This window comes from Pezoporus wallicus, unplaced genomic scaffold (genome assembly GCF_028554395.1).
Source record: "Pezoporus wallicus isolate ANWC-B61680 ecotype Strahan unplaced genomic scaffold, APGP_CSIRO_Pwel_v1 contig_5542, whole genome shotgun sequence".
NCBI lineage: Eukaryota > Metazoa > Chordata > Aves > Psittaciformes > Psittacidae > Pezoporus > Pezoporus wallicus.
Genome location: NW_026640165.1, coordinates 3,201,080 through 3,228,683, shown reverse-complemented (window position 1 = coordinate 3,228,683; position 27,604 = coordinate 3,201,080). Strand labels below are relative to the sequence as shown.

The 27,604-nt window shown below is 43.0% G+C and overlaps 1 protein-coding gene and 1 long non-coding RNA gene across 7 annotated transcripts in view; one reads left to right on the top strand and one right to left on the bottom strand.

Annotated features, from left to right (window-relative positions):
• CELSR1 (cadherin EGF LAG seven-pass G-type receptor 1) overlaps positions 1–27,604 on the top strand; it is a 163,952-nt gene that overhangs the window by 111,137 nt on the left and 25,211 nt on the right. For all 6 annotated transcript variants that reach the window (XM_057417818.1, XM_057417817.1, XM_057417816.1 and 3 more), the window contains exons 6-19: positions 5,639–5,796; positions 6,936–7,099; positions 8,506–8,631; positions 13,503–13,669; positions 14,098–14,283; positions 14,582–14,695; positions 15,016–15,190; positions 15,911–16,052; positions 18,060–18,180; positions 19,388–19,571; positions 20,384–20,485; positions 22,220–22,314; positions 22,634–22,843; positions 25,387–25,570. In XM_057417818.1, coding sequence (XP_057273801.1) covers positions 5,639–5,796; positions 6,936–7,099; positions 8,506–8,631; positions 13,503–13,669; positions 14,098–14,283; positions 14,582–14,695; positions 15,016–15,190; positions 15,911–16,052; positions 18,060–18,180; positions 19,388–19,571; positions 20,384–20,485; positions 22,220–22,314; positions 22,634–22,843; positions 25,387–25,570 — 2,128 coding nt within the window. The remainder of the gene's footprint in view (positions 1–5,638; positions 5,797–6,935; positions 7,100–8,505; positions 8,632–13,502; positions 13,670–14,097; positions 14,284–14,581; positions 14,696–15,015; positions 15,191–15,910; positions 16,053–18,059; positions 18,181–19,387; positions 19,572–20,383; positions 20,486–22,219; positions 22,315–22,633; positions 22,844–25,386; positions 25,571–27,604) is intronic.
• On the bottom strand, positions 517–22,824 carry LOC130603798 (uncharacterized). The gene is made up of 3 exons (XR_008973285.1): positions 22,760–22,824; positions 1,568–2,011; positions 517–790 (listed from the first exon to the last, which is right to left on the bottom strand). It is a non-coding gene; the product is annotated as an uncharacterized LOC130603798 (long non-coding RNA).

The following is a 27,604-nucleotide window of genomic DNA, read 5'->3' as shown; positions in this document are numbered from 1 at the left end:
TCCAGTGGGACTTGATGCCAGTTGCTCCGTTTCTTCCCATTGTTAGTGTAGGTGGAAGTGTTAGAAAGCAAAGAGCCCCAAACGGTATGAACATGAGGCATTTTCCACCCATAACTTTGGGTGGTGGTGGGGTCAGAACCAGCACACTAACAGTGCATAGGAGAGGAGTTTTTGTATTAAAAATAACTAGGAAACAGATTCTTTTTAACCTTTAACCACTCCAAACAGTCAATAAATCATTAGCTACTGATTAACAAAAACAGAAGGGTAACTTATTGTCCGGTAAGCAGACTCTTGGAAGCACTGAAAGGCTGGCACTGACTTCAGGATGGCTTTTCTTTTTACACTTTTGCACTTATTAAAAAGGCAAGTCAAGCTCTGCATATTAAAGCTATGCCACACAAAGCATTTAGAAAAAGACCAACTTCCTAAAAATAGATGCATTTTTGAATGAGTACAGTGAGCTGAGCAAATGCAGTATTTAAGTTATACAACATTATATCTGTCCCCCAAGAAAACAGGTCTCCTCATGCTGAGAATAATGAGGTGGGTTATGTCTCATCTGCAAGGGTTCCCAGTTTGTGTTCTCAAAGTCTTGGCCATATTTACAGTCTGCTGCTGAATCGTCTCCTCAAGCTCCTTCAACAGGCTCAATGGTGTGGCTAAAGTGGCGGAAATCCTCATAGCCAAGGTTTGGGATGGAGAGCACAGCTTTCAGTTTGAGTTCAGGGAATATCTGTGATGTTGGAACACTCCCATGGCCAGACAAAAACACTCTCCCTCTTTCCATCTGTGGGAAAAGTCAAGTGGCAATTGTTTATCTAAGAATGAAAGTTGGGAAAAGGTGTTTCTGGTAGAGGAGATGTTTGTGGGACCTTTGGAAAAGCACTGTTATCTTGCAGATTAACTAATAAAAGGGTGGGATCTAGGAATCTGAGTGTCACTGCTGCTGCTGATTGACTAAACAAACATTTGCACTTTGTAGTATTTCTATTACATGTACAGTATCTAGTCTGGTTTAATTCAAAATAAGGTTACAAAGATTGGACTATTTGCTTAAACCTTTCCAACAATTCTGCATCATGACTTTTCAAAACAATGGTATTTTTAATGTGAAAACATAACAGTTAAGTATTTAAGACAAGGCTTCTATTGTCCCTTAATCTGTTTGCCTTTTCCACTTCACTCTGCATCGTTAGACCATCTGTGTCTTTAATAAGTAACTGTGTGGGCTCCCGCAGTTTAAATATTGACTTTAAAATAATAGAGGATTCCAATGAAACTGAGATACAGAGGAATATCCATGTCTAGTGTTTCAAGTGGAATGGGAGTAGATTTGTGCAGTAGATTTGCAAACTACAAACAGATGTGTTTTGATGACCTTTTCTCCTCTATCTGGTCTTCATTTATAAAACACAAGTTCACAGATTAAGCTTCTCAGGGTTTTTGCGTGCACCTGGGAGAATCTACATGTGTTTTTGGTGAAGCTGTGGGGAGAAGTCCAAACAGTTCATTGCTCTGTACTTGGGTTTCACAGAAATCAGGTTTGGCATCACTAGTAAAATACCTTCGTGGTGCTGTTCTCTCACTGCAACCTGAGAAAGTCAGCGCAGGTGGCCAAAGGGAGTTGCATGCACCTTTGCAGCTGGAGAAGGTCACTCCTCTAGGTCACCACTGAGGACAGTAGATGAGTCTCTGTTAATTCCGCTGTGGTCAGAAAGGGAAGCTGTCATTCGTGCAATCTGCCCGTGACTCTGGACAGGGTTGAATGTCAGGGGTTAGACACAAGATTTGAGATTGTCCATCCATAGATCAAAACCACTAATTTCCTTCAGGAAAGAACAGTGAGGCAAGGTTATTTCATGACATTATGTACAATGTTAGGTACTAATTGCCATTATTTGAGGAACATAAATGTGGTTCATCTTACTTTACAGGTAGAAAGAAAGGTAGGTGCCTTCTGCTCTCACATGTGGATCCTGAGTCAGGGCTGATTCTTCGCCAAGTGACTCTGTATGTGATTATAACAAGAAAACACAAGGGTCAGTACAACAGACTCGACACGCTTTATATGGAGTTCACAGGACGTTTGAAGATCACTGTGTAATTGTGATAATAGACTGCAACACTTAGGACTGCTTTCTTTTTTTTCCTTTTTGAATCCAGGATAAATCCAGTTTTCCAAGTTTTTGTTTAAGGGAGACCAGGTTCTGTCTCTAGCACTGTTTGGTACCCGTTCTTGCTACTTAATTTTACAGCATGCGGTCTTTGAAGTTTGAATCCCAACCTCTTTCTGGGCAAAAAAGGAGCCTTTAGGGTTAGGCAGCACAAGGTAAATTTTCAGCCCCATGAGCAGTAACTCAGTTACATGACTTGTATTACCATTAATGGGGGTCATGCTGGTAAATTCCTGTACACCACATTGCACATTTACTCACGGGTGCAGAACTGGCACAGCTAATGAAACTTGCCTTTCGGGTAGCATGGGGTTTCAGGAGATGAGGCTGACAGGCAGAAAGGACTCCTAAGTACCCAGATGAAAGTCTGGCTTTTAACTCCTTGAACATTTTTCCAGAAAATAATAGTGTAAATTAATGCTGGTTAGTGTTAGCTGATCCTACTGTTAGGGATCCTACTCCTTGAACATTTTTCCAGAAAATAATAGTGTAAATTAATGCTGGTTAGTGTTAGCTGTTCCTACTGTTAGGGATCAGTCTTGCTCCAGTAGGATTCCATCGAGGCAAAGATCATACCTGAAATGTGAATGTGCGTGCTACCATTTAGTGTTGGCAATTCACTTTTGTGTGTATTTCACAAACAAATTAAGCTCTTTTTTATAATTTTTGCCCTTGCTGTTTTCCCAGTGATGATCCTCCTATGACTGAGCATCACCTGGTGCCTTCCAGCTTGCTTTACTCATGGGCATCTTATACCCATTTGTTCTGCAATCTGTCTGTTGCAGTAACAACATCTTTTTTCCAGAACCCTTCCCCAGCCTTTACTTTGCTAGGCCAAAGAAGCCAAGTCCATTTTGTCTGTTTGATAAGGTAAGCTTTCCATTGCTCTGGCTGCATATGCTCTAGATAAAAGTTATTTTTAATAAATGAACTCAAAATGGTCAAAAATATTCTATCTTGTTCAGTGTCATGAAATTTGTCTCATGCCCATCTTTGTAACAAACCACTGTTGTATTGCCTTTTTTGCCTTTTAATCACTCCATGGGGCATAATTGTTTTGTAGTCAATTAATAGCTATATATTTCTTACTTTTCATCATTTATAGCTGATGGTCTCTGAACCTGCTATAGGAATTCTTGTCGTTAGACCCCAAGTTTCATGCTGTGTGATTAATTCTCTTTGTAGCACTCAACTATTCAAATGCACAATGCTCTAAATATCCTTTGATTCACCAGCAAACTATATTTAGTATTAATCAAAATATTAAATGAATAAAATCAGTTTCATGATGTAACTCTGAAAGAGCTCCTAACTTGGGCTCCCTCTGTTCCAGTCTTTTTAACTATTTCACATTATTTCAGTTGATAAAGTATTCCCTATACTAGGCGCTGAGATGATGAGTAGTGTAGCACTTGCCATATATAAGAGAAAAAAGAGTCCATGTCGTATTAAATCAGCTAGAAAAATCTCTCTTTCCTCTCCCGTCAACATATTCTTACATTTTGGGAAAAGCCTTTTGTGTCAAATGAGCCTTTTGACATGGTCAGAAAATTATGACGTGTTTGAATTAAGTATGAACTGCAAGTAGGTCTCTTTTCATTCACTGGAATATTCTATTTCTTCTTCATCAGCTTGTTGTTCTGTGTGGTTATCAGAGCCAAAAAGATGCCGGAGATCTGCACTGCAATGAACAGTCAACATCTAGAGAAACACTTTGCAGTTTCTGTGTTAAATAGAAGTACAGAAAAACTCAGTGCGCCACTGCAGCTAGTTGACTGTGAAGGAGCAGCTGCAAACTGCTGACTCTCATCAGGTTGCAATCTTGATTAACATTGGGCAGATCCCCCCTGCTGCGAGAATAACTACCCTGCCTTTGTCAAGGCGCCCATGTAAGAAACAATAAGTTATGTCAGTGAAGCACAAAACCACAAATGTCAATCGGATCGTTCCTTCAAATGAATAGGAGTAGCACCCAGAATGTAAACATTTTAATTTTGGAAGGGAAGGGCTGCCAGTGGCTTCGTTAATTTTCTATGTAATTTTTCATTCACTTTGAAAAGCTGCTCACTAACAAACACTGCCATCATCTAACACAATAACATTTTCAGCACTGCAAATATGTAGGCTTCCTGTCGTTCCAGGCTAGGCAGTGGCAAAGGCCTGGGAGTATCGGAAAAAATAAAATCTGACTTAATATCACTCAGGAGAGTTCAAAACCTTATACTGTGCCACTGCCAAAATATGTGATCACATTAGTTCTTGGTAGAGGAAATGGAAAATACTTTCCAACTGGAATTGACACCAGGAAGCAGCTTTTAAAAATGTTTTTATACGTTGGGATAATTGTCCTTAGAAATAAATCTGTATTTCATTTTGATGCGTGGTCAAAATGGCTGTATGTATTTTAACAAATTTATGTGTGTACAACCGAAACAAAAACAATGGGCACTTCTTATCCCTATACTGCTTCTGTATTTACTCTGCAAATAAGGGATTTCAGTATGCAGTTGAGTAATATATGTTTTAAAGTGTCCATACAGCAAACTACAGTGCGATGTCCAGCTGTCCGCTGTTTTCATATGGTTATAACTACTGTTGATCAACACATCATAAGAATACCTCTATGGCTTTCGGCTGTGCCATGTGTCTGGTCAGATCCTGGTGACTCCACTCTTGTGGGGTTTCCCTTTGCTCATAGAGGAACAACAGCACTCAGGCTCGTTCAGCTTCTCCTGAATCCCTGAAGTCTGCAGAGATCCTGAGCCAGTGGTAGATTAGGGTTCGGTAGTTCTGCAAACACTAAACATGGAAAACAGTTTTCTTACAGAATTGTCTAGTTCTTTACTAAGGCTGCTATGCTGGCCTTTATACACACTCTCTATCTTGTAGTTGAAATGAGAGGTCATTATCTAAGCCCCCTCCCAGTTATGAGACAACCTTTCACTACAGCTTTATAAGAACCTGCACTTAGTTTCTGGTGGCCCTGACAGAGTATCCCCATTGGAGAAAATTTGACTTAAGCCTTTATTTAGCCTCACTTGTGACATTACATCATTTTATGGTTTTCTGTGTTTGGGCAGAAACAATGTCAAAAATCAAGTGACTTCTTTCATTTGAGGTGAAGAGTTACAAAATGAGCAGAATTGTTAGAGTTTGCTATGCAGACTTAAGAAAAAGCCTCTTTGAAGTGATTTGGGCCCAAGCAGTTCAGCGGTGGAAAAGCCCAAAGCCATTTCTGGCCATGCTGTATATCCCCCTGTAAACTCTCTCTGAAGTCATCCATTGGGTTTTTTTCCTTGCCTAAATGTCATAGGTCAAGTTAACTTCTGCTGTTTTGTTTACATAACCTATTTTAGTCCCCTTTGGGGGTAGGACAAAGTATGTTGTTGAGCTGGCTGAACCAGCATCTAAACCCCATGTGTACGTAGGACTTTATGACATGTGCCAATTCTTTCTTGAAGCCCAACATTGGGCGATTAGGAATTCCCCATGGGCCCTCTGGAGAGAAGGTGGCAGTGGTGACTGTGGATGACTGTGACACAGCAGTAGCCGTGCGCTTCGGGAGCCTCATTGGAAATTACACCTGCGCTGCCCAGGGGACTCAGACCGGCTCCAAGAAGTAAGGATTCCCTCTACTGCCTGTTCCACTCATTCTCTTCTTCCAGGGGAGAGTCAACAGTATGTGATTAACCACTAAGCAAATAGAATTGGAAAAGCAGTTATGATTTAACAAGAAAAAGTAAGAAGATTTATTTTGGCAATGGAATTTGTTGGAGGCTACTGCAATTGGCAATAAACTGGGTGGAATGCAGAGAGTTTTGTGTAGATACACACATGCACCCAAATTACTTGTAAAATGTAAAAAAAACCTCCAAAAACGGAGTTCAGTGTGGCCATCCCACAAAAAGCATCTACTCAGTATGAAAATGTAGAGAGAAGGGCAAATAAAATGTTAGACTTCATTAATGAAAGTGATTGCTGAAGAGCTTATTATGTCTGTCATTTAAGTATATAAGTTGAAAGTCTTGTCTCTAAAGGAGATAGAAATAAATGAGACACAGAAAAGGCCATTGAAAATCGTTAGGAAGGAGAAAAGTTTTTCTTTGAGGAAAGACCAAAAAAGATTAGTATTTTTGAGTTTAAAGAGGAGATGGACAGCAAGCAATGTAGCGGGAATATAAGGTAATGAGTGATAGCAGAAAGACCATTGAGGTACACATGCTGCTCTAAAATCCCAAGAGGAGAGGGCACCATAAAAATCAGGGCTAATTCAAACTGACCAGGTCATACACTTTTCACAAAGTGTGGAGTCATTCAGCGGAACCTGCATCCATTGAATGTTATTAAGACTGAGATCTTCAGAGGATTTTAAAAGGGTCATCGCTGTATGATAATTAAGTAATTGTATCAAAATCTACAGCATCGCAACCCTTGTGCTGAGGAGCATGACTGGAGTCAGAAGGAAGTGTCCTGTGGCTGCACATTTTTCCATAATTTTCATTTTCTCTTTCATACTGGCCACTGTTACAGAGAGGTCATAGGGTTCTGTATGTGATGACAGCTCCCACGTTAAAAGTTAGTGATGTTTCTGGAAGATCCTTCGATTACAAGCTCTGAAAGCGCTGATGTAGCAGAGGGAAGTTCATGGCAATATAGGCAGACTAAACAGCTCAGATGTGCTTATGGAAGCAGTAAGATAAAGAACAAAACGAAACAAACCCTGTACAAGAAATTATGAGCATTTCTTTATTTTTTCAGATCTTTGGACCTCACTGGCCCTCTTCTCCTTGGCGGTGTCCCAAACTTGCCGGAAGATTTCCCAGTGCACAACAGACAGTTTGTCGGCTGCATGAGGAACCTCTCTATCGACAGCAAGCCAATTGACATGGCTAGTTTCATCGCCAATAATGGCACTCTGCCAGGTATGAGTGACTGCTGCCCCAAAAGTCAGCACAAGAAAGCTCTCTCTGGGTCTAGCGGGGCTTAGGATGTCAAAGGGGCAGCACTGGACAAAGCCCAGAAAGGGGCCAGAGGGATGTGAGATAGCAGTGTCCCCCTGTTAGCAGTACTGAGTGCAAAGCATTTGCCACAGGCCGTGTGGAAGGAGCTCAAGGTGCTGCTGGGCATTGCACTGCCACCACGTCAGCTCCATCCAGACCTGGCTTGTTTGAGCAAGGTGCAGTCTGTGCCTGTGCCAGGGACACACACAATAGCCTGTGGTACAGCACACACTTAGAGGATTAAGCAGCAAAAGAGGGCCAGTCTTATTTAGACTTTCTGCATTGTTAAGAGTTTCACCCAGGAATTTACTCCTAAATGAACGTCTCATTTTTGGTTTGTTTTTTTTTTTTTTTTAACTACCTTTTAAATGTCACTTTGCTCTGAAAGCCAGTGGGATTAGTTCATGAAAAATATGTTTTTTAAGACTATTTCTTAAGTTATGTTTGTTCGGTGCGTCAAATTCTGCAGTTCTCCAAATCTGAAACCTCCTTTATGAAGCAGCCTGTTGGAAGTTTTGATTTGGTTTCCAGTCCTTGGATCCCTGATTAGTGGGATCCCAGGATTAGTTCTGGTGTACACCATGTTCTCATCATCATAAAACTGGTTCTTACATGCAACAATGGCAAGTTCCTTCCACTCTGATGAAGGTCTGTGTAAGAGCTAAATTGCAGTTCTTAGGTATGTTGCATTGATCATGGATTAGGAAGGGAGTCGTAGCATACGCTTCAAATAGCTATTTTGTCTTAGAGACCTTTTTTAACAGTTATGTCTCTAATATTAGTTAAACACGAGTTTTATCTTATACACATCAGAAGGCCATAAAATGCTTCTTTTTAGGATGGATATTTTTGTTCCTCATTTGGAAACGTGTTTAAAATATTGATGTATAGTAGCATAATTCCACTGCCCGTTGCCTTTCCCTGATTAGTGTCTTAGTTAGATGACGGTAAGTTGTGAACAGTGGTGCTGAGTCACAGCACCAGTTGATCTGCCTGTCTCCAGCAGTGGATGCCAGGGGAAGAGTATAAAACCAGGAAAAGCATGCAGTGATATTTCCTGCATATTTTCTCTTAGTTCCCAAAGATTCACAGCTCAGTGACTGCATTTAATAGCCTCTGATAGATTTGTCTTTATGAATTTGACACTTGCTCAGCTCATGTAAACTTTTGCCATTCACATTTTGTTTCACTGACTTCGAGGATATTAAAAAAGCCCAAACCAAACCTATAATGGTCATGTCTTCTTTTTACATAAAAACTCAGATAGAATCGCTCAAAGCCTTTTTCTTGTTCAAACCATGTAAAATAGCTGTTTTCCTGAATTTCAGGCTGTGCAGCACAGAGGAACTATTGTGAAACCAACTGGTGCCAGAATGGAGGCACATGCATCAACAAGTGGAACACGTACATCTGCGAGTGCCCCGTGCGCTACGGAGGGAAAAACTGCGAGCAAGGTGGGATGCGAAGACCACTTCATGTATAGTCATGTGTGAACGTTTCATTACCCATAATTAACATCTCATAGCACATATGTCAAACTGTGATGCTTAAAGGATAGGAAACTAGGAAACAGATAATTGCCATTAAGACTAGTAGTCACCCTTTATCTATTTGAAATGATTTTAGAGATCACCTATATATAAATATGATAGCTGTCATGAGTTAACAGCAGCTTTCGCTGATTTACTTACATAAGCAAAGTAGTCACCCAGAACTTGGCAGTATTTGGTAATTTGTTCATAGTGAAAATGCCTGATCCTAAGCCCCTTTAAATCAGTGGAAAGAATCCCGCTGACTTTATTGGGCTTTGACTCAAACCAGGGATGAATGTGCAGTTTTAATCACCACTTTCTTGGCAAGAAGGCACTCTGCTGAGTACGAGCACTTTCAGTTTTATGGGGTTTTTCTTTGACTGAACACGATATGTGTATATGTATAAAACCTCATTAATAAAGGAAGAGGAAGGAGCAGTAGGTGTGTTTTATAGGGCGTGAAGAACCTGCAGTTCATTTCTTCCCAAGGAAGCAAGGAATTGTCTGCGTGAGGGGTCCCATGGGATCAGTGGGCAGCAGGCTGCCCACTGTAAGGTGGCATCTCCACATCTAGCAGAGGGTTGCTCATTCGTAGTTTTCCTGGAGGCTTCCAGGAAAGAAAACCTGATTAAACAGGTGGCTTTCCTAGAAACAGAATCCAAATTCTGGCCTCTGATGCAGAGGTGGTAGGTCTTCATTTTCGTGATAGCCCACAATAGTTTGCTGTGTGATCAAGGATTTTGTTCTTCTGATGTATCTACCCCAAACCAGACTTCTTGATTAGTCTAAGCAGGGTGTGGATTGTGGTATAGCAGGTCTCCAAGGTGAGGTGCACACACCACAGTGATTTGCAAACCACTTTAGCATGGTATGCCTCAGCCTGGGCCAGATCTAGCTGATGGCAACTGCTCTTCTGTTTCCTGAGAAGCAGCAGCTTAGGAAGAGAGTACACAAGTTTCTGGCTTGGAAATGACGTTCTGCAGGGTGAGTTACAGGGGAAAGGAATCACAGAATGGAATGGTTTGGGTTGGAAGGGTCCTTAAACATCATCTAGTTCCAACCCCCCAGACAGGGACTCCTCGTCTGCATTACTGAGGATGGGGTGTTTTACCTTCACCACCTTCCTAGGGCCTGCTAACTCACTTTCTGGCAGCTCCTGTCTCCCTCTATAGAAAGAAGATAAAATTAGGGAAAAATTAGTTTTGCTTTTGTAATTTTATTCTTTTAAAAACTGAACTACTGCAGTGCTGTGAAGAAGATCTAGCAGCCGTGCCCAGCATGCTCTTGGGTGGCTAATGTCACTGCACTAGTCTTGGACTGAACACCACAGGTTTGCAGTTGTTACATGTGTTTTCCCCAGGCCCTCTGTCTTTCTGATGGCCTTTTAAATGAAAGAGTTTCTGAAAAGTGTATGTAAATACACAGGCAGCACTTCAAAGTGACAAACCCTGAGAAAACGGTTTGAATCACTGCATCGCCGATGGCAGGGAGATGTTGTGCTTGGAAGCACGTGTGCTCACCTCTGTGGTGACAGGGGTGGTCAGATCCCATTTGGGTACACTAGATGTAGCCACCGGCCCCTCCAAGCAGACCCCTGGTCCCAGGCATGGGAAAGGGCCAGGGACAGGAGCAAGGTCAGAGGGGGTTGACGGATGGGGATGTCTGTTTTACTTGCAGGAAGGTGCACCCTGGCCCCAGGGAAGGGAGAGGAGTTAGGAGGAGGTGTGGGAAGGGAACGGTATTTGCAAGCGCAGAAAGTCACCACCAGTGAGAAAAGGAAGAAGGTGGCTAATTGCCATGCCAGTCCAGTTCTCCCAGGAGTTGTGCTGAAGCACTTGCAAACAGCATTCCCAACCTCCAGCAGGTGGGAAGCCTGCAAGGTTTGCATCCTGCTTCTGCTCCGCTCAGGCAGGAAGACTTAAAAATCTCAGCAGTGGTCTAGAAAACCACTAGCAAAGAGGTTGGAAGTTGAGGTCATTTTGAAGGTCAGGAGGGTAGTGGAGGAAGGAGAGGGCTGACTTTTGCATGTGTATACCCAGAGGAGGAAAGGATCCTGCTCAACACTGATGTCCTGGTTACCTTTACACTGATGTGCAGCGCTCGCTGATGAATCATGCCATGGACCAGATAGACAGAGCTTGAGCATTGGATTCAGGTTTTAAGCAAGCTAGGAATAGCTGTGGCAAAGCAGTTTAAAATGCTGTCTTGAGTTTCAAGAGCAGGCTGAGCTTTAGTTGTTCCACCATCTGCCCATGCTACCATTCGTGGAGGACTGAGTATGACTGCAAGGGGAAAATCACAGCCTGGAGCAGAAGAAAGAAGGGCTGTTCTTCATGTTGCCTGCACTTACCCCGTTGTGGTGTGGTTGGGTAACACCTTAAAGAAGTACCAGTCAATTTACATCTCCGCCTTGGCCAGTGGTAGTCCACTAGTCACTAACACCTTTTTTCTCACAAACAGCCCTACACTCCCTCACTACAACCTTTCCCTTTACACAAACCAGCAAGGCAGATATATCAGAATTCGAGGTTTGGGCTTTTTGCCACCAGAAGATGCAACTTCACATCAACCTGACTCCATCTTCTGCTATGATGTCTCTACCATTTTCTAAGGACTTGTCACCTTAGAGTAACACACATGCATTTGTATATACAAGTATATGTATATGGTCTCTTCTACTACAAGAAAATCCAGAAGAGTTGGCAGATACGGTAATGTGGAGAAGTCAAAGGAGACTGTTAAACCCTGTCATCTCACTGAGCATCCACATGGGCTCAGCCCATGTTGAGATACAAGGCCGGGTGCTAATCTGTGGCAGTTGAACCCAGTTGCTAAAGCCTGCTCCCACTTGCAAAAACCTTCCATGAGCCTCACCAGGATGCCTGTGATTGAGGACATCAGGCAAGGGCTGATGCCAGGTGGTAGATCCTGCTACAAGGTGTCACACATGGTGGAGGTGCTATATGAGGTGCTGCACATAGCACAGAGCTCACACAGCTTAATTTGTGCTCCTGATCAGTGGCATCAACTAATCCATGGTACTGTAGCTCCTGTTACCTGAGGTAGCTACTTTAAAAGCCCAAAGGGTGGGTGTTCCCTTTTTTTCCATCGGCAAAGTGCTTTCCATTGAAGGTTGTCATCAGTGTCTACCTGTAGGGGATCTGTTTGTGCAAGGTTAGAGAAGAGGGCAGGCAACTCTTCAGCTGCCACCTTGAGATACTGCAGGCAGATAACCTAGGCAATTCCGCACAAGCTTTCTCCTTACGAACAGGCTGCGTAGCTGAGACAGCTAAATAATCTGACCTTAGAGTATTTATAACTAATTAATACTTCCTGTTGCCTCCCAGCCTTTTCCTCTGTGTTTAATCTGTTAATTAGAAGCAGGTAATCAAGGATATGTTGAAAACATCTGCAGCAACTGTTGCCCTCATACTTCCTCTCTGTCCACCCACTCATCAGCAGAACTATCAGTAGAGAACCTGAGCTTACCTTTCTAGGAACAACCCTCACCTGTGTAATGCCGCAGCAGTGTGGGGGTGCTACCTGTTGAGTGCAGGTACCGAGACAAGGTGCCTGCCCCACAACAAGGGTAGGTTGTGAATTCACAGTATTATCAGTTGCTTCAGAGTGACTCTCCTAGACTGGCTCTCACTCCATAGCGGATTAAAAATAGCTCAGTGGACAAGGGACTAGCTACCTTGAGCCATCAACACCACATAGCGTCATTTGGAGACCAGTAATGAGTGGTGTCCCTCAGGGATTGGTGTTGGGACCGGTCTTGTTTAACACCTTTGTCACTGACATGGACAGTGGGATTGAGTGCGCCCTCAGCAAGTTTGCCGATGACACCAAGCTGTGTGGTTCGGTTGATACGCTGGAGGGAAGGAATGCCATCCAGAGGGACCTCCACACGCTTGTGAGGTGGGCTGATGCCAACCTTATGAAGTTTAACCATGCCAAGTGCAAGGTCCTACAGCTGGGTCAGAGCAATCCCAGGCACAGCTACAGGTTGGGCAGAGAAGAGATTCAGAGCAGCCCTGCAGAGAAGGACTTGGGGGTGTTGGTTGATGAGAAAATGAACATGAGCCGGCTTCAGTGTGCACTCATAGCCCAGAAAGCCAACCATATCCTGGGCTGCATCAAAAGGAGCATGACCAGCAGATCGAAGGAGGTGATCCTGCCCCTCTACTCTGCTCTTGTGAGACCTCACTTGGAGTATTGTGTGCAGTTCTGGTGTCCTCAACATAAAAAGGACATGGAACTGTTGGAACAAGTCCAGAGGAGGGCCACGAGGATGATCAGGGGCCTGGAGCACCTCCTGTATGAAGACAGGCTGAGGAAGTTGGGGCTATTCAGCCTGGAGAAGAGAAGGCTGTGTGGAGACCTCATAGCAGCCTTCCAGTATCTGAAGGGGGCCTATAGGGATGCTGGAGAGGTACTCTTCATTAGGGACTGAAGTGATAGGACAAGGGGTAATGGGTTAAAACTGAAACAGGGGAAGTTTAGGTTGGATATAAGAAGGAAATTCTTTCCTGTTAGGGTGGTGAGGCACTGGAATGGGTTGCCCAGGGAGGTCGTGAATGCTCCATCCCTGGCGGTGTTCAAGACCAGGTTGGACGAGGCCTTGGGTGATATGATTTAGCGTAAGGTGTCCCTGCCCATGGCAGGGGGGTTGGAACTAGATGATCTTAAGGTCCTTTCCAACCCTAACGATTCTATGATTCTATGATTTCTCCTTTAAACCTTTGTCCTGATGGATATAAACTGTTTCTCTCTTGCCTCTTTATTTACAGCAATGCCTTCTCCTCAGCGATTCAGTGGCGAAAGCATTATCATTTGGAGTGACCTTGACATTACCATCTCGGTGCCGTGGTACATTGGGCTGATGTTCAGAACCCGAAAAGTCAACGGCATGTTAATGCAAGCCAATGCTGGGACTGCATCCAAGATCAACATTCAGGTAATAATGTGGCTGCCTTTGGTTAGAAAAGAATTAAGAAAATCTCCACCGTCGGTGGGTATGGCCACATGAACTACCCAGCTTCATCCACCCACCTAGAATGCACATCAGTAAATACAAATGATTTCTTCAGCCTTTTACAGAGATCATAAAATCAGTGTAAAATTCAGATGCATTGGTTTAAGATTAATTTTTTTAACAGAGGTAGTAGCGTGCATTAATACAGATGCAAACAAGTGTGTCTCTTGATTGTTTTTTTGGTTCTTTGTCAGTAGGGCAAGTTAGAGTCTGAATGTCAAACAAATGTTCCCTTCTCTACTGTTCAGACTTTTTTCTCTTTTGGGTTGTCTTAGGAAATGTTATTATCTGTATCAAATACAAATACATAGCAAAAAATAGGCATGTTTGTTTTTTTTTTTATTCAACAGATATTGAACAACTATGTGCAGTTTGAAGTGTACAGTGGCCTGAGCCAGGTTGCTAGTTTGAAGATGAGCCAGTCACGAGTCAGTGATGGGGAATGGCATCATTTATTAATAGAGCTGAAGAGTGCTAAAGATGGTAAAGACATCAAGTACCTTGCTGTCATGTCCTTGGATTACGGGATGTATCAGGTAAGGCAGCATCATAACTTTGCCACTATGCACTACAGAAATGTGTTCAGGAGAAAGCAGGATAAAGGATTGTGGGCAGTGATTTGTCTAATAAAATTATATTAACTTACTAAGCCTAATAATATCTTCTGAACAAGTCTGTAAAAAGCCACATTCAGATGCCTAGCTCCTCACTGCTTTGATATTTCTTCTTGAATATACTGTCAGCTACTGCTTGACTCCATCACTAGAAAGTAGGTTGTCTGTGTCATAGAGGATGATAGTGCTGCTTCTTATTGATTATCCTTTTCCTCAACAGAGCACTGTGCAGATTGGAAATCAACTACCTGGACTTAAAATGAAAAGTATCATTGTGGGAGGTGTCTCTGGAGACCAAGTCTCTGTTCAGCAGGGATTCTATGGCTGTATGCAGGTATGAAATGAAATGTGTAGCAACAAACTTTGAACATTTAAGAAAATAGCCATGTGAAAATGCGGGATTTTCTTTTTCATCCATCCATGAACATTTCTGTTTTCTCCATCAAAATATCTAAGAATCAAAATATTAAAGTCCATCCACAGTCCCAGGTACAAATCCTACACAGGGAAGCAGCATCTAAGAAAAACTCTAGGTTTGGCTCAGCAGGTGATGTTTCTTTAAAATGTACCCTCATGGATTAATGAAGTAGTGAAACATATGGTACTGTATTCTGAGTGAAGAGTAACTTTAGAACAATTGTCTTTTGTCACCAGGGTGTAAGAATGGGAGAGACATCTACAAATATAGCTACACTCAACATGAAACAGGCTATCAAGATCAACGTGAAGGAGGGCTGTGAAGTGGATAACCCTTGTGATTCCAACCCGTGTCCCCAGCACAGCTACTGCAGTGACGACTGGGACAGCTACTCCTGCGTCTGTGACCCAGGTAACCCAGTGACCATCCCAGGCACTCAGCCAGGAGCTGGATCACATCTCCATGCACTCATCAGAAGAAGAGCAGCAGCAGCAGCAGCATGCTTGCAGAGTGCTCACCTTCTGGTTCTTCTTCTAATCAGTATTATCTTTCTCAGTCTTACAGTAGCACCCTTGAAACTGCAGTCATGGACTAAGGATCATTTATTCTAGGCAACATATCAACCAAACAGAAAGATGGTGTCTGGTCCAAAGGGTTCTTTCCATGTACCTCCCCTTTTCTTTCTATCTCTTTCCTTTTCCTTTTTTTCTTTCCCAGGCTTTTCTGCTGTTGAATCTCAGTCTCACACCCTGCATCCTAATCAAGATACTTTGAATGTTTTCTCTGTTTTAGTGCATGTAGCCAGCACATGCTGTCAGCACCCAGCAGTCACCTCCCATACACGCAGGGAGAGAATACAAAACTATTTGTAACACATGCCCTGAATATAAAATTGAGAACCAAAGGCACAAGGGTGCCTCAAGCATGTTAACAGACTGTGGAAAAGAACAGCCCACTATCTTTTTTGCTGAGAGGAAAAAGAGTACCTTCGTTCTGACAGTATGTCAGGGGGAATCTGCTGATTATTGAAGATGTGTTATTAGTGTATAAGTTTAAAATAGATGGTCTTTTGGAGACATGCAAATCATAAATTACAATGGTTGCTGTAATTTTATGACCTTGTCTCCCCAGGGTACTTTGGAAGAGACTGTGTTGATGTATGTAACTTGAACCCATGTGAACATGTCTCCACGTGCGTGCACAAACCCAGCTCGTCCCATGGCTACACCTGTGAATGTGGACAAAGCTACTATGGACAGTATTGCGAGAGCAAGTAAGAATTGTTTTTGTTCCTGGTTCCTTCATCCTTCCAGGTATGTCTTCTCCTAAGGCAGCAGCAGTCCTCCTGTTTCCTTTTCTGCTTCAGTTAGCTTTCCTGTTACAATTTGAATATTCATAGTGGATGGTATTTGCAGGCTTTCTGCCCTTTAGCACTCCTGAGCTCTCTCCCCAGGTACCAGGCAAACTTTCATATATTCAGGGCCTGAATTTCTTCATCAGCAGCTCAAGAGCTCAACCAGTTGTATTGTGTTACACAGCACAGCATCTGACTTGTACCTTCTGGTGGACTTGGCCTGAATTTGCTCTGTGTCTCTCCTTCAGCTCCCCCAGGACACACACAGAGTGATGCACCCAATTAGGTGGCCTCTGGCCAGACAAAACAGCTTTGCAGTTTGGGTCCAGTCCCTGGGCTGGCAAAAAGCCATCTCTTCTGGACAGTCTGGGAGGACTATGTCCTGTTGCTGTGTGGGAGAAACGTGCAGATTCCCTCATCACTAGCTTCCTGGCCTCAGATAAGCATTCAGCAACCAGCCTTATCCCAGAGGCGGCACTTTGATTTACTGTAATATGGGCCATTCATGACGTGTAAATGAAGTGCATTTGTCTGTCCATTTAGGAATAGCTCATGTGATGTTTCCTTCCCTTTGAAAACCCAAAAGCTTCTTCCTCTGCCTTTTGTTGTGTGGGCTGGCAAATGTTGGCTGTGCTGTTGCCCAGTTCATCTTTCATTCCTCTGGATTAGCAACACAGAGACATTGTCCCTTGTCATTATCTACTAACATCATGTCAAGTGCAGCATTGTGTTTTTTCATATTATAAAGCACAGAAGGACAAACCTAGCTATTACTATAAACAAAATTCAGCTGTGGTCTTTGAAACAGATGGCAAACAGCTTTTCTTTCCAAAAATGAGCAGCAGGGAGGGAGCTCCTTACATTCACCAGTGCATTACACTGATCACAGACTCAACATCAGCAGTGTGACTTTCAGTCTATTGCTTGACAAAGACTTCCAGCTAGCAGAGACCCTGGTTGCTGCCCCAGCCCCTTCCCAGAGCTTTCCTTACCAGCATTGGTGTTGGGGCATCTGTAGGACAAACCTCATCAGAAACTCACCCAGAAGAAACAGAACCAGCAAAAACGGGGGTTATCCTTCACAGAAGTGGCTTTAGGGTTGCTGCATAACCTCTGACGAGCTGTGCTTCTCCAGTCATAGTGTGAATCACAGTCTTTGATTCATAATCTGCATCAAAGCTGCCACCCATCTCTCTTCTATGTCTCCAACCACATGTCCTCCCCAGTGGCAGTCCAGGGCTTTTCAGACCCTGTGATGAGCTGGCCGAGAAAGCCAGGTTGGCAGAAAGTAGTGACTTGTCTTTATAGGGTAAGCTTGCAGCCAGCTTTGGACCTGAGCTGGTTTTCCCACAGGCTGGATAAACACTGCTGCCCATGGCAGGGCTGGGACAGGAGCCCATGGGGATGACGGGTGGAATATAAAATGTTAGGGAGCTGCATCCTGGCTGTTTGTAGCAGTAGGTAAAACAGGGCATGGGCTCAGCACCGTATGCAGCTGCCCAAGCTGTTAAAGTGCCACCACAAGCCAACAGGGGCGGTCCAGCATCCAGCCTGCCCCAGCCAGCGCTTTCTCCAGTGGAGGACTGAGACTGGTGGGACCAGGACGATTCCCACTAGTCAATGTGGGCCCCATCGCCCTCTCCCAGAGGAAAGAGCACTTTCTTTGCTCATACAGATGTATACTCCTTATAAAGAGGAGCTGGTCTTGAAAGCATTCAGAGGCGCATTCCCTCTAGGGGTTTGTAGCACTGATACTGCTTATTTTCATTTATTACAGTGTATATATATTTATATATGTATTGATCATTGGCTGCTGCAGCGAGACACATTGCACTCTATAAGTTGATTTGGCTCAAAGCTCTTTTTTCCCATCTTTTAAGAGGAAGTTTAAAAGAACTTGTTTTCAATTTGACTTTTTTTTTATAGGATTGACCTGCCTTGTCCCAGAGGCTGGTGGGGAAACCCCATCTGTGGCCCATGTAATTGTGAGACCAGTAAAGGGTTTGATTCTGATTGCAATAAGACCAATGGAGAATGCCGCTGCAAGGTAAGCAAAAGAAACCAGTCTTAAGTCAAAATTTCTTTAGTCTAAAAATACCAGAATAGCTACAACAAGAGACTATCTGAGACAAAGTACACACAGTTGTGCTTTGTATCATACGTATATGTGCACAGTGTAGTTAATCTTTACCTAAAACATTTTGCTGGCACCACCCTTCACAAAATTGTACTGTGCAGCTCTTATCTTATTTGCGTTTGGAAAGCAAAACTGTGAGGGTGAAAGCCTGGCTCTGATCTCTCTGAAGTGCAGCCTGGTTTATCAAGGGAGATCAGACCAGAGCGCAGAGGAGTGCTGGTGGTGTTTTGTGTATCACAAGTGAGTAATAGCCATGAAACAGCTTGGGCCAGCTGGGTGAAGCTCTGCCCTCTGCAATGGCCAGCAAAAGGCCTAGCAGCTGGAAGAGGTAAGTGAGATGGTAAATCATTTCTTCAGTGCCAGCTCTGTCAATTTTAAGAGGAATATTGCTAGGGACAGAGGAGGACAGAGGAGGGGAGGCACCTCCCTCCCAAAGGTTTTACAAAGGAGTTCTCACAATAGGTTTTACAACAGGCTTGAATGACATCAGAGGGGCTGGTCCAGTGCAGACCGGCAGCAGTGAATATGGTCCCGTACTCCCCTCTGAAATGCCAGCAGGACACACTGTTGCATTAAATCGAGTCAGTGGGGTGCCAGCACCACACTCTTGTGTAATCAGTAACACCTCAGATCAAAAGCATTTACAGATGTGATTGGAATATGGGATCATTGATTCTTTCCACCCTGTACATGAAAAACAAGTGGACGGTGCAAGAAGTTTCTGTACTGGCTTGCTCATACCATACAAGAGCAGAATTGCAAAGCACAGAAAACTGCAAGTCCTCCAAGAATACATTTGCTGGGCACTGGCAGCAAGTACATGAGTTCTAACACGGGCCTTTCACCCTGTCTGCAAGTGGTGGTCCAAACACCAGGTCTCTGCGGTGCAGGGCAGCCCAGCCATCTCCCTGTGCTCAGCTCTGCCTCTCTGCATTGCCTGGACAAACACAGCACACTTCCCACAGCTGATACATTTGCTGTTAATAACATTATGATCCCACTCTTGGTAAAATTAGCCCTTTTTATGATGCACATGCTGCTAGAGCAGGACTTCAGAAACACAAGCAGTTTGGAATAGAAGTCAAATACTTTGTGTCTATCATTTTGGTTCTTCTAGGCAAATTACTACAAGCCACAAAGCAGTGACACCTGCTACCCCTGCGACTGCTTCCCATCTGGATCCTACACACGTGCCTGTGACATGGAGACGGGACAGTGTCCTTGTAAACCCGGTGTCATCGGGCGGCAATGCAACCGCTGTGACAACCCTTTTGCTGAAGTTACCACAAAGGGCTGTGAAGGTACCTCCGGTGTAGCCAGTGCTGCTGATCAGTGGGGCTGTAGTTAATTGTAGGATCTGAGCTGCTAGCAGCAGGCAGGGGAAGGGTGCACTGTGGTGGGAATGCAGCTTCACCCAGGAATGCATGTGAGGCCAGTGGAGTGTTTCCATCAGGGACAACGTGAGCTGCAGCAGCCTAAACATGCACTCTTCTCCTAAGTCTGTGCCAGTATGACTCATGGGAGCTGGGGAAAAAGAAGAAAGCTCGTATTTCTTTAATTTTAATCAAACTGGAATAAAGCAAGCTTATCCCAATTTTATTTGAAATGTGAGCTCATTGCCAGTGCAGCATTTTATTGCTGTGCTGCAGCTGAAGAGGTGGGAGAGGATCCTCACACCCACTACCCACAAAGGCTGTGTCGTGTGCCTGGTGCCCTCTACCTTTCTTTCCTGTCTTGCCCATCCTGCCTTTCCACCCTCCCACCCACCCTCCTCCTGTGATCAGCACAAAGCTTCTGCAGCAGCCATCTCACCACAGTGTGTGGGTGAAAAGAAGGAGAAGCGTTTCCCACAATAAAGGAGCAAGCAGAGATAGGCAGAGCCAAAATCCAGAACCCCATAATCATCCTGGGCTCTCCTCTGCCTGTACCTGTCTGCCCACACTGCTGGATAAGGAGCCACTGACAGGCTGCAGCTTGGAAGGCACTGCAGAGGACAGGTATCCTGACAGGGCTTGGGAATTGCAGGAAGGTCCTTTAGGCAGGTTGGAATATGTTCCTTCTTGTGATTTTTATCTTGTCAGCAAAATTGTATCGTTTCTTTTTCTGCTTTCAGTAATTTATAATGGCTGTCCCAAAGCATTCGAGGCTGGTATTTGGTGGCCACAGACCAAGTTTGGCCAGCCAGCTGCTGTGCCATGTCCTAAAGGATCAGTGGGTAAGTTCCCTGGGTAAAACATTAACCACTTTATCTACATACCTGTTTGAGGGGAAAAGAAAAAGAGTTAAAAGATGTCTACATAGGGAATGGCATTAATTCGTCGGGTCTGGAGATTACAGCGTTGCTCATACATATTGCAAGCAGACGAGTTTAGCTAGCAGAAACTAAAGAACTGTTAAAATACATTTGAAAATAGTAGCAGTAAATAAATACAAAAGTGCAGCAGATAAACACATGTAAAGAACAGAAAATCTGTATTTTCAAAATAAGTCCAATTTTCTGTTTGTCAAGCAATTCTTACACGTAACTTTTAGCTTCTCTCGACTTGTACATGCTCTTTGGTGATACAGCTCCTCTGGGCAAGGATAAAATGAGGAGAATCCTTTATGCGATGATTGCTTTACTAGTGTTGCAGCCTAATAAAGCTAAGAGTTACAGCAGAACTTGTGTTTTTCCACCCAACATCTTTTCTCTAACCCATAAGTCAGGCAGCTGGAAAAAGCCTTTCATAAAGCACGTGAGCTGTCTTGTTTTGTACAGCGAGCAAATGACAACCTGTTTTGTGTGCTCCTAAAAACATCTAACACATTTTGAAACTGGGATTATCTTTTCCAAAGGTTGTTCTGTGGGAAGTGAAATCTCTGTCTCAGATTTGAGCCTGCTAAATCTCTGCTGCAAGTGCTTCTCAGGCTCAATGAGTTATAGGTGATTATGTGACTTCCTGAAATATCACTGAGGGGAAGTCAGTGTGTGGTCAACCAAGCTCCTGTTCTGAGGGTTTTAGGAGATAGAATTGATTTTTATTTTCTGTAAGTAAAGATTATTTACATTATTAAGCAGTATAAAGTTGAATTAAGATAAGTTTTCTGCACTGTTCTTGTGGTTGACCTCAGTGTCTCTTCTAGCAAATAGGCAAGCAGGCAAGGGTACTTGGAGAAATTGCTCATTTAAAGTGAATTTTACAGAACACTCGAAAAAAGTAAGCTTTATAATAATTAATATTCAGACAAAGAACCTGAGGCTTAATTGTCTTCACCTAATCATGGAAGAGAAATAATATAATTAGGTATTATTCAATTAATTGTAATTCTTCTTTAGATATTAGTAATTAAATGGCTTAGATACAATCTAAATTTTGAATGGGATAATTTGCAATTCCCTGTGAAGGCTCTGCAGCCAAGAGTCACATTTTAAAGTGATTTGACAAATAGTATTAAATAATAGGCTAAATTAAACAGTAAGCTGCTCGCAGACCATTCACAATTGGCAAAAGGCAGTTATACATGTTGGCTGAAGTGTTTACGGCATGCAGCGTGCAGACATGCTAGCATGTTTTGACTTGAAGACAGCATTTGTCCGGGAGGTCTTCCTATATGGGCTGTTGCACAGAAATCTGAGCCTGGATATATATTCAGAAGTACTGAGAAAGTGCACAGTCTTGCTCAGATTTATTATAAATACATTGCTGAATACATTTGAGAACGTTAGGGCAGCAAGAATGAGAGCGGTTGGGCAGATCTTGAAGCTTGCCATAACCTTTCTTTAAAGCCTGAGTAAAACAGTTCATGAAGATTCAGACAGGAATCCCCAGTTTGGAAAGCGATATATGTGCATAGCTCTAAGAAACTTGAAAATGTGGGAAATCTGGAAGATCAGGATATCTGAAATCTATGAAGATTTACTCAGCACAATTCAGAACATTATTTACCATTAATGCACTGTTTCTCCTAGGAAACGCAGTTCGCCATTGTAACATTGAGAAGGGCTGGCTGCCTCCTGAGCTTTTCAACTGTACCACCAGCACTTTTGTGGATCTAAAAATCATGGTAAGCTGTGTTTTCTCAGTTTTGCCTTTTATTTTGTAAATGTTCATCAATGCAGACTCCAGTTTGATATCCCTGCACTCCATCTATTGACTGAGTCCTTGAACCTCCTCATTTCCCATCAGGATTATTGTGCTTTTCTGGCTCTGTTACACTTTCCATTGAGTTGTCCTGTCAGCCCTTTCTCTAGACAAACACCATTTTGATCAGACAACTCCTTTGTGCCAAAAATCACTAAATGATGATTGTCTTTGTAACTAGAATGAATAAAAGAACCCCAGCCCATCATTGTCTTTCTTCTTCCTTCTTTTCTCTGATTCAGAATGAGAAGTTACACCAAAATGAGACCAAATTGGATGGAGGCAAAACCATACGGATTGTGAGAGTGCTGCAGAATGCCACCAAACACACACAGAGCTTGTATGGCAATGATGTGAGGACAGCTTACCAGATGATGATCCGGGTCCTTCGGTATGAGAGCCAGCAGCAAGGCTTTGACTTGGCAGCCACAAGAGATGTGGAATTCAATGAGGTAAGAAATACTGTATACTGTGCTAAGCCTTTATAGTTCCCCTTTAAAATTTTATGGCAATGGATAATTAATTTTGTCTTTGACCAGGGTGGAGCGAATATCATGTAATTGCTTAATCTGTTTCACAAATAAGTCAGGCTTCTCAGTTTAGAATGGGAAGTTGGTTATCGCAGTAACAGCCAAAAGCAAAATTCCTCAAATGAAAATAATCAGGTTGATGCATTATTCCTGGATAAAATAGGTTTGTGTACCATGTTCAGGTCTGTTGGAAAACCTAACTAATGTGATCATTTTCATTTAAATGTGCAGTGAGCTAACTCTGAGCCAGTTACTGACTTGAAGGTTTCTTAGAATTCAGTATGGAAACAATTGAGTGATGTTTATTAAAGTCTTGGTACATTGAAAGACATGCTTACCATATTGATATTTTAAGTGATTCAGGCACATACCAGGGGGCTTCTGCTAGTTAGAGCATTCATAGAAGACCCAGTTATTACCAAAGACCTGGCCAGGTCTAGAGAACAAGCTGTAGAACCTTCCCTGTCTGGGGGAAACACGTAGTTGTGGTGGAAAAATGTGAGATGTGGAAGATGTTGGGAGTTTTCTGTTGTCTGAAAACGTGAAATTGGATGATCCCTATCAGGCTCGTATTGCTCTCTTCATTGCCAGGTGTACTGCAGGGTACTGCTGTCCGTGCTTGCCAATACTATTTCCAAGGTCCCAACCATGGCACAGCACAGAGTCCAAGCTAGAACATCCTTCTGGACATGTGCCAGCAGAGCCAGGAGCTTAGGGCTGCTGGAAAGACCCTCCATGGGCCAAGAATGTCCTTTGTGCTGGGTAGAAATGATCTGTCTCCCTTTGAAGGCATGCTACACCCTGCTTATTGCTCACAGTACTCCAGGAGGACCAGCCAGGTCAGGCAGGCTTCGGGATGAACTTGAAGACCTTGTGCAAGGCCAAGCTGCACAAAGAGAGGACATCCCAGGGGAGGTGGGGGAGCAGGAGGAAATGTAGCTAAGACAATCCTTCAGGCTGTACAGTCATCAGAGAGTGGAGAACTTCTGAAGCATTTAACGTTTTAGGTGCACCAGGTTTTAAGAGATTCATTTTTTTCTTTCCTATGGAGACACTCTGCTGAGAAACTTGACCTGTGGGCTGCGGAGTGCATGAATTCCCCCATTTACATCTTGAGAAGGAACTTCCTTTTTAGCATGTTTTGTTAAAAATAAGAGCAATAAGCAAATAAAAATGGTTTGGAAACTTCTGCTTTAATTTATTATTCTCTGTGCTTGGCACTGAAACTCCTACAGGCGCTGTTTTCAAGAACTCCCTAAATATTTTTAGGATAGGTCAGGAATTTGAAAACTAATCAGTAAGGCTCATGAGAAAAAGGAGGGAACATCCCAGGCTGAGGGAGCATGAGGAGAGAAGGATTTATTATTTTTTTTTAATAGTCTGAAGGAGAAGTCTGAAAAACAGATAATAAAAAGCATATAAATAACATTCACAAACACTGAGGAAGCCTGGTACCAAGTACAGCATGTGTCTCATGCGTTCCTGGGGAGCCATGTTGTGGTTCTCACCCTAGATAAAGGCAGTTGTACTGGCAACCTCTTTTACTTCAGAGTCATGATTGCAACCTCAGACAGTACCTAGAGAATATAGCATCTTCCCTGTCTGCTTCTAAATGAAGCCTAAGTATTTGCCTTGTCTGTTTTAGAGCTTGAGCGGATTAATTCCTACCACCATTTATGCAAATCTTACCTTAGTTAGGAATTAGGTCAGTGTAGTTCATATGTTCACCAAGATTAAAAACTCCTCAGCACCTTTCCCATTTAAGCCATTTGACACTCTCTTTTGGGGGTCTTCTGCCATTCAGCCTCAGGGTCCCTTTGCATATTCTTTTAAGAAAAGGCAGAAGGGGCAGATCCTCAGCTAGAACTTTTTAACACCACTTGTAAGCAGCATAAAAGTGTATTTTCAAGTTTGTATATGCAAGTTAATATTCGTTCTTGTCATTCTTCACCATGTAAGTTGTTCTGGTTATCCAGGAATCAACAAAACTAAAAAATAGTGTAAATCAAAACAAACCAGAAAGCCATATTGCTATTTAGGGCTTTCTTTTGATTTTTATCATATGACTTTTTTTCTCTGGGGGAGTTCTTCAGTGTACATACCAAGCACTCTGCTTTCCTTGTCTCTCTCAGAGACAAAGAAAACATGGTTAGGTTTTCCTTCTGTATTTTCTTGCTAGGTTTCCTGTCATAAAGGGGAAAGAAATTAGGCAGTTCCCTTACAGCCTCCAATTTTGACTTACTGCTCATAAAAAGTTTGGAGGGATTTGCTTTATTTAACAAAAAAAACCTCAGGGTGAGTAACTGTTGTGTGTGGTTTCATATGGCTGCAGTCGAACATGCGTGCATTAAAGTATTTCATTATACACTCACCTGAGGCCATAATGCCAATCATTTTCCGTATTCCTCACTTGAAACCCAGCGCTCTGTTTGCTGCATAGTTTAGGCTTGTGCTTTGCTTCTCAGAATATTATCAAAGTGGGCAGTGCTCTACTGGACCCCAGCAACAAGGAGCACTGGGAGCAAATTCAGCGAACGGAGGGTGGCACCGCTCACCTGCTCAGGCACTATGAGGAATACTTCAACAACGTGGCTGAGAACATGAAGAAAACCTACATGAGACCTTTTGTCATTGTTACCCCTAACATCAGTGAGTATCTGTGTTGAAAACTGGCATTTTGTATTAGAGCTTTAAAAATGTACTGGGAAGAGGTGCTAGCTGTTTGTTTTAGTGGTGCCCACTCAGTGCATTCATTTCAAGTCAATTGAGCCTTGATCTGTATCTCTCAGTTGCCATGGGGGCCTCCTGGGAGATGCCTGATCTGTTTTCACTTTGGGCAGTGCCACTGCTCCCTTGTGGCATTTCTTTGCAGCCAAAGTAGTGTACAGATGATGGGAAGGACAAAGTTTGTAAGGAAAGGTAATGCCTTTTGAGACGACCTGGTATAGTTGAACACAGTAAATCTTGGTTTTGAAAGAATCATACCACCACCACCTGAAGAATTACTGCAGTACACACAAAACCAAAAAGAAGCCTACTATTGATCATATACCTCTGATTTTCACATGCCTTCCTAGGCTGGGAACCTATCCCAGAAATCAAATTTTATAGTAATTCCAGCCTTGCAAAATCCATCATCAGAGCAAGATCCTTGGGGTCCAAAATATCCAGAATGGTTCTACATTGAGAAAGAAACATCAGAGATACTAGGACACCTTTCCCACCTATCACAGTCAGTGCTCCCCCAGTAACCAAAATAACAGCTTCTGTGCTTGCAGGGCTATGATGTACTTCACAGATGTCCCATTGGTACATGCTCAAGTGCAGCACAGCAGCCATAGCCTGGTCTGCCTTTTTCCCCATTTTCTCCCTGCCCTCTCTATTTCATTTTCTCCCCAGGTACCAACAGTCTAATCTGAACAAGTGGTGGTGATAGTCCTGTTCTGAGCGGGAGGTCATACCTTCAGAGGTCCCCCCTAAGCAGCATAGCTATATAGTTTATATAGTTTTTCCTTAAGAGGTTGTCTAGATTACTACCAGCCTGAACTTGTATTTAGCTTTTCAAGCTACTGCTTTTATTTCAGATCTAAAGTAGGGCTTATGTGCCCAAAAGCTTGTCTTATTTTCCTAACTACACCCATTAATACAAGAAGTGAATTTAGGTTTGCCTACTCCTTGTCCTGAGAGTGCTTCGTGTGCACAGTCGCAAGGGCATAAAAAGCAAAGGCATGAGACAATCATGCTACAAACTTTACAATGTCCTGCATCAACTCCAGGGGCGTCAGATAATGGTTGAACTAAGCCAAACTGAAACAGTTTGGTTTCTGTTTATAAACCAATCCTGCAGTATTTCCTTTTGATTCAGGACTATCAAGACCAAAATATTTTTATCTATCTTCACATTCAGAAGAAGGCATGCTCAGCATTTTAACCAACCTGAGCTGAGATGAAAACAAAAATCAGGATTTCTTGCAGGTTATGAATCATTATTTTTTTCCACCAGCTTTTCCTGGGTAAAAAGGCATTATCTTGGGAGGGGTGAGGCAGCTCTGACCTGAAAGGGGTCTGTTTTCTTTTGAACAGTTTTTCCAGGTGAGCATGGTGTTAATGGAGTTTCCTAATGGCTCATCTGGGAGTTACTTAGAGACATGGGAATTTGCAAATCTTAACTTGGATATTTCTTCATACAGAAACTTGCTGTGGATCACAGCTTTCGGTGCAGGGTTACCCTCAGGACTTCCAGCTTTTCACTTTTATTAGAACATGTAAATTGGCGCTCAATGACTTCTTTTAAATGGGAAAGTTCAAGCCAACTCAGCTGCTTTTAAATATTTTGGCAGTTAGACAACAGGCAGAGCTGATGAGGTGAGCTAGAGAGGAACCGCTAGCATGGAGAAAGGAGAACTGGAGGACTAAATAGTCCCAGGTAAAATGCAGGTTATTATCTTTGCTTGGCTGACTGTGCAGTTTAACAGATGTAGAAGTATATTTCTGAAGCAGCACATTTAGCCTTCCCTAAAAGAAGCAAGTCTGAAACTGGAACACGAAGCGCACAGAGAAGCTCTGGGGCCAGAGAAAGGCCTTTGTGAAACCAGAGTCAGCTGCTGCTGGAGAAGTACAACAAAGTGATCTACATCACGATGGATATTAGGGAAAATTTCTTCACCACATGGGTTGTCAAGC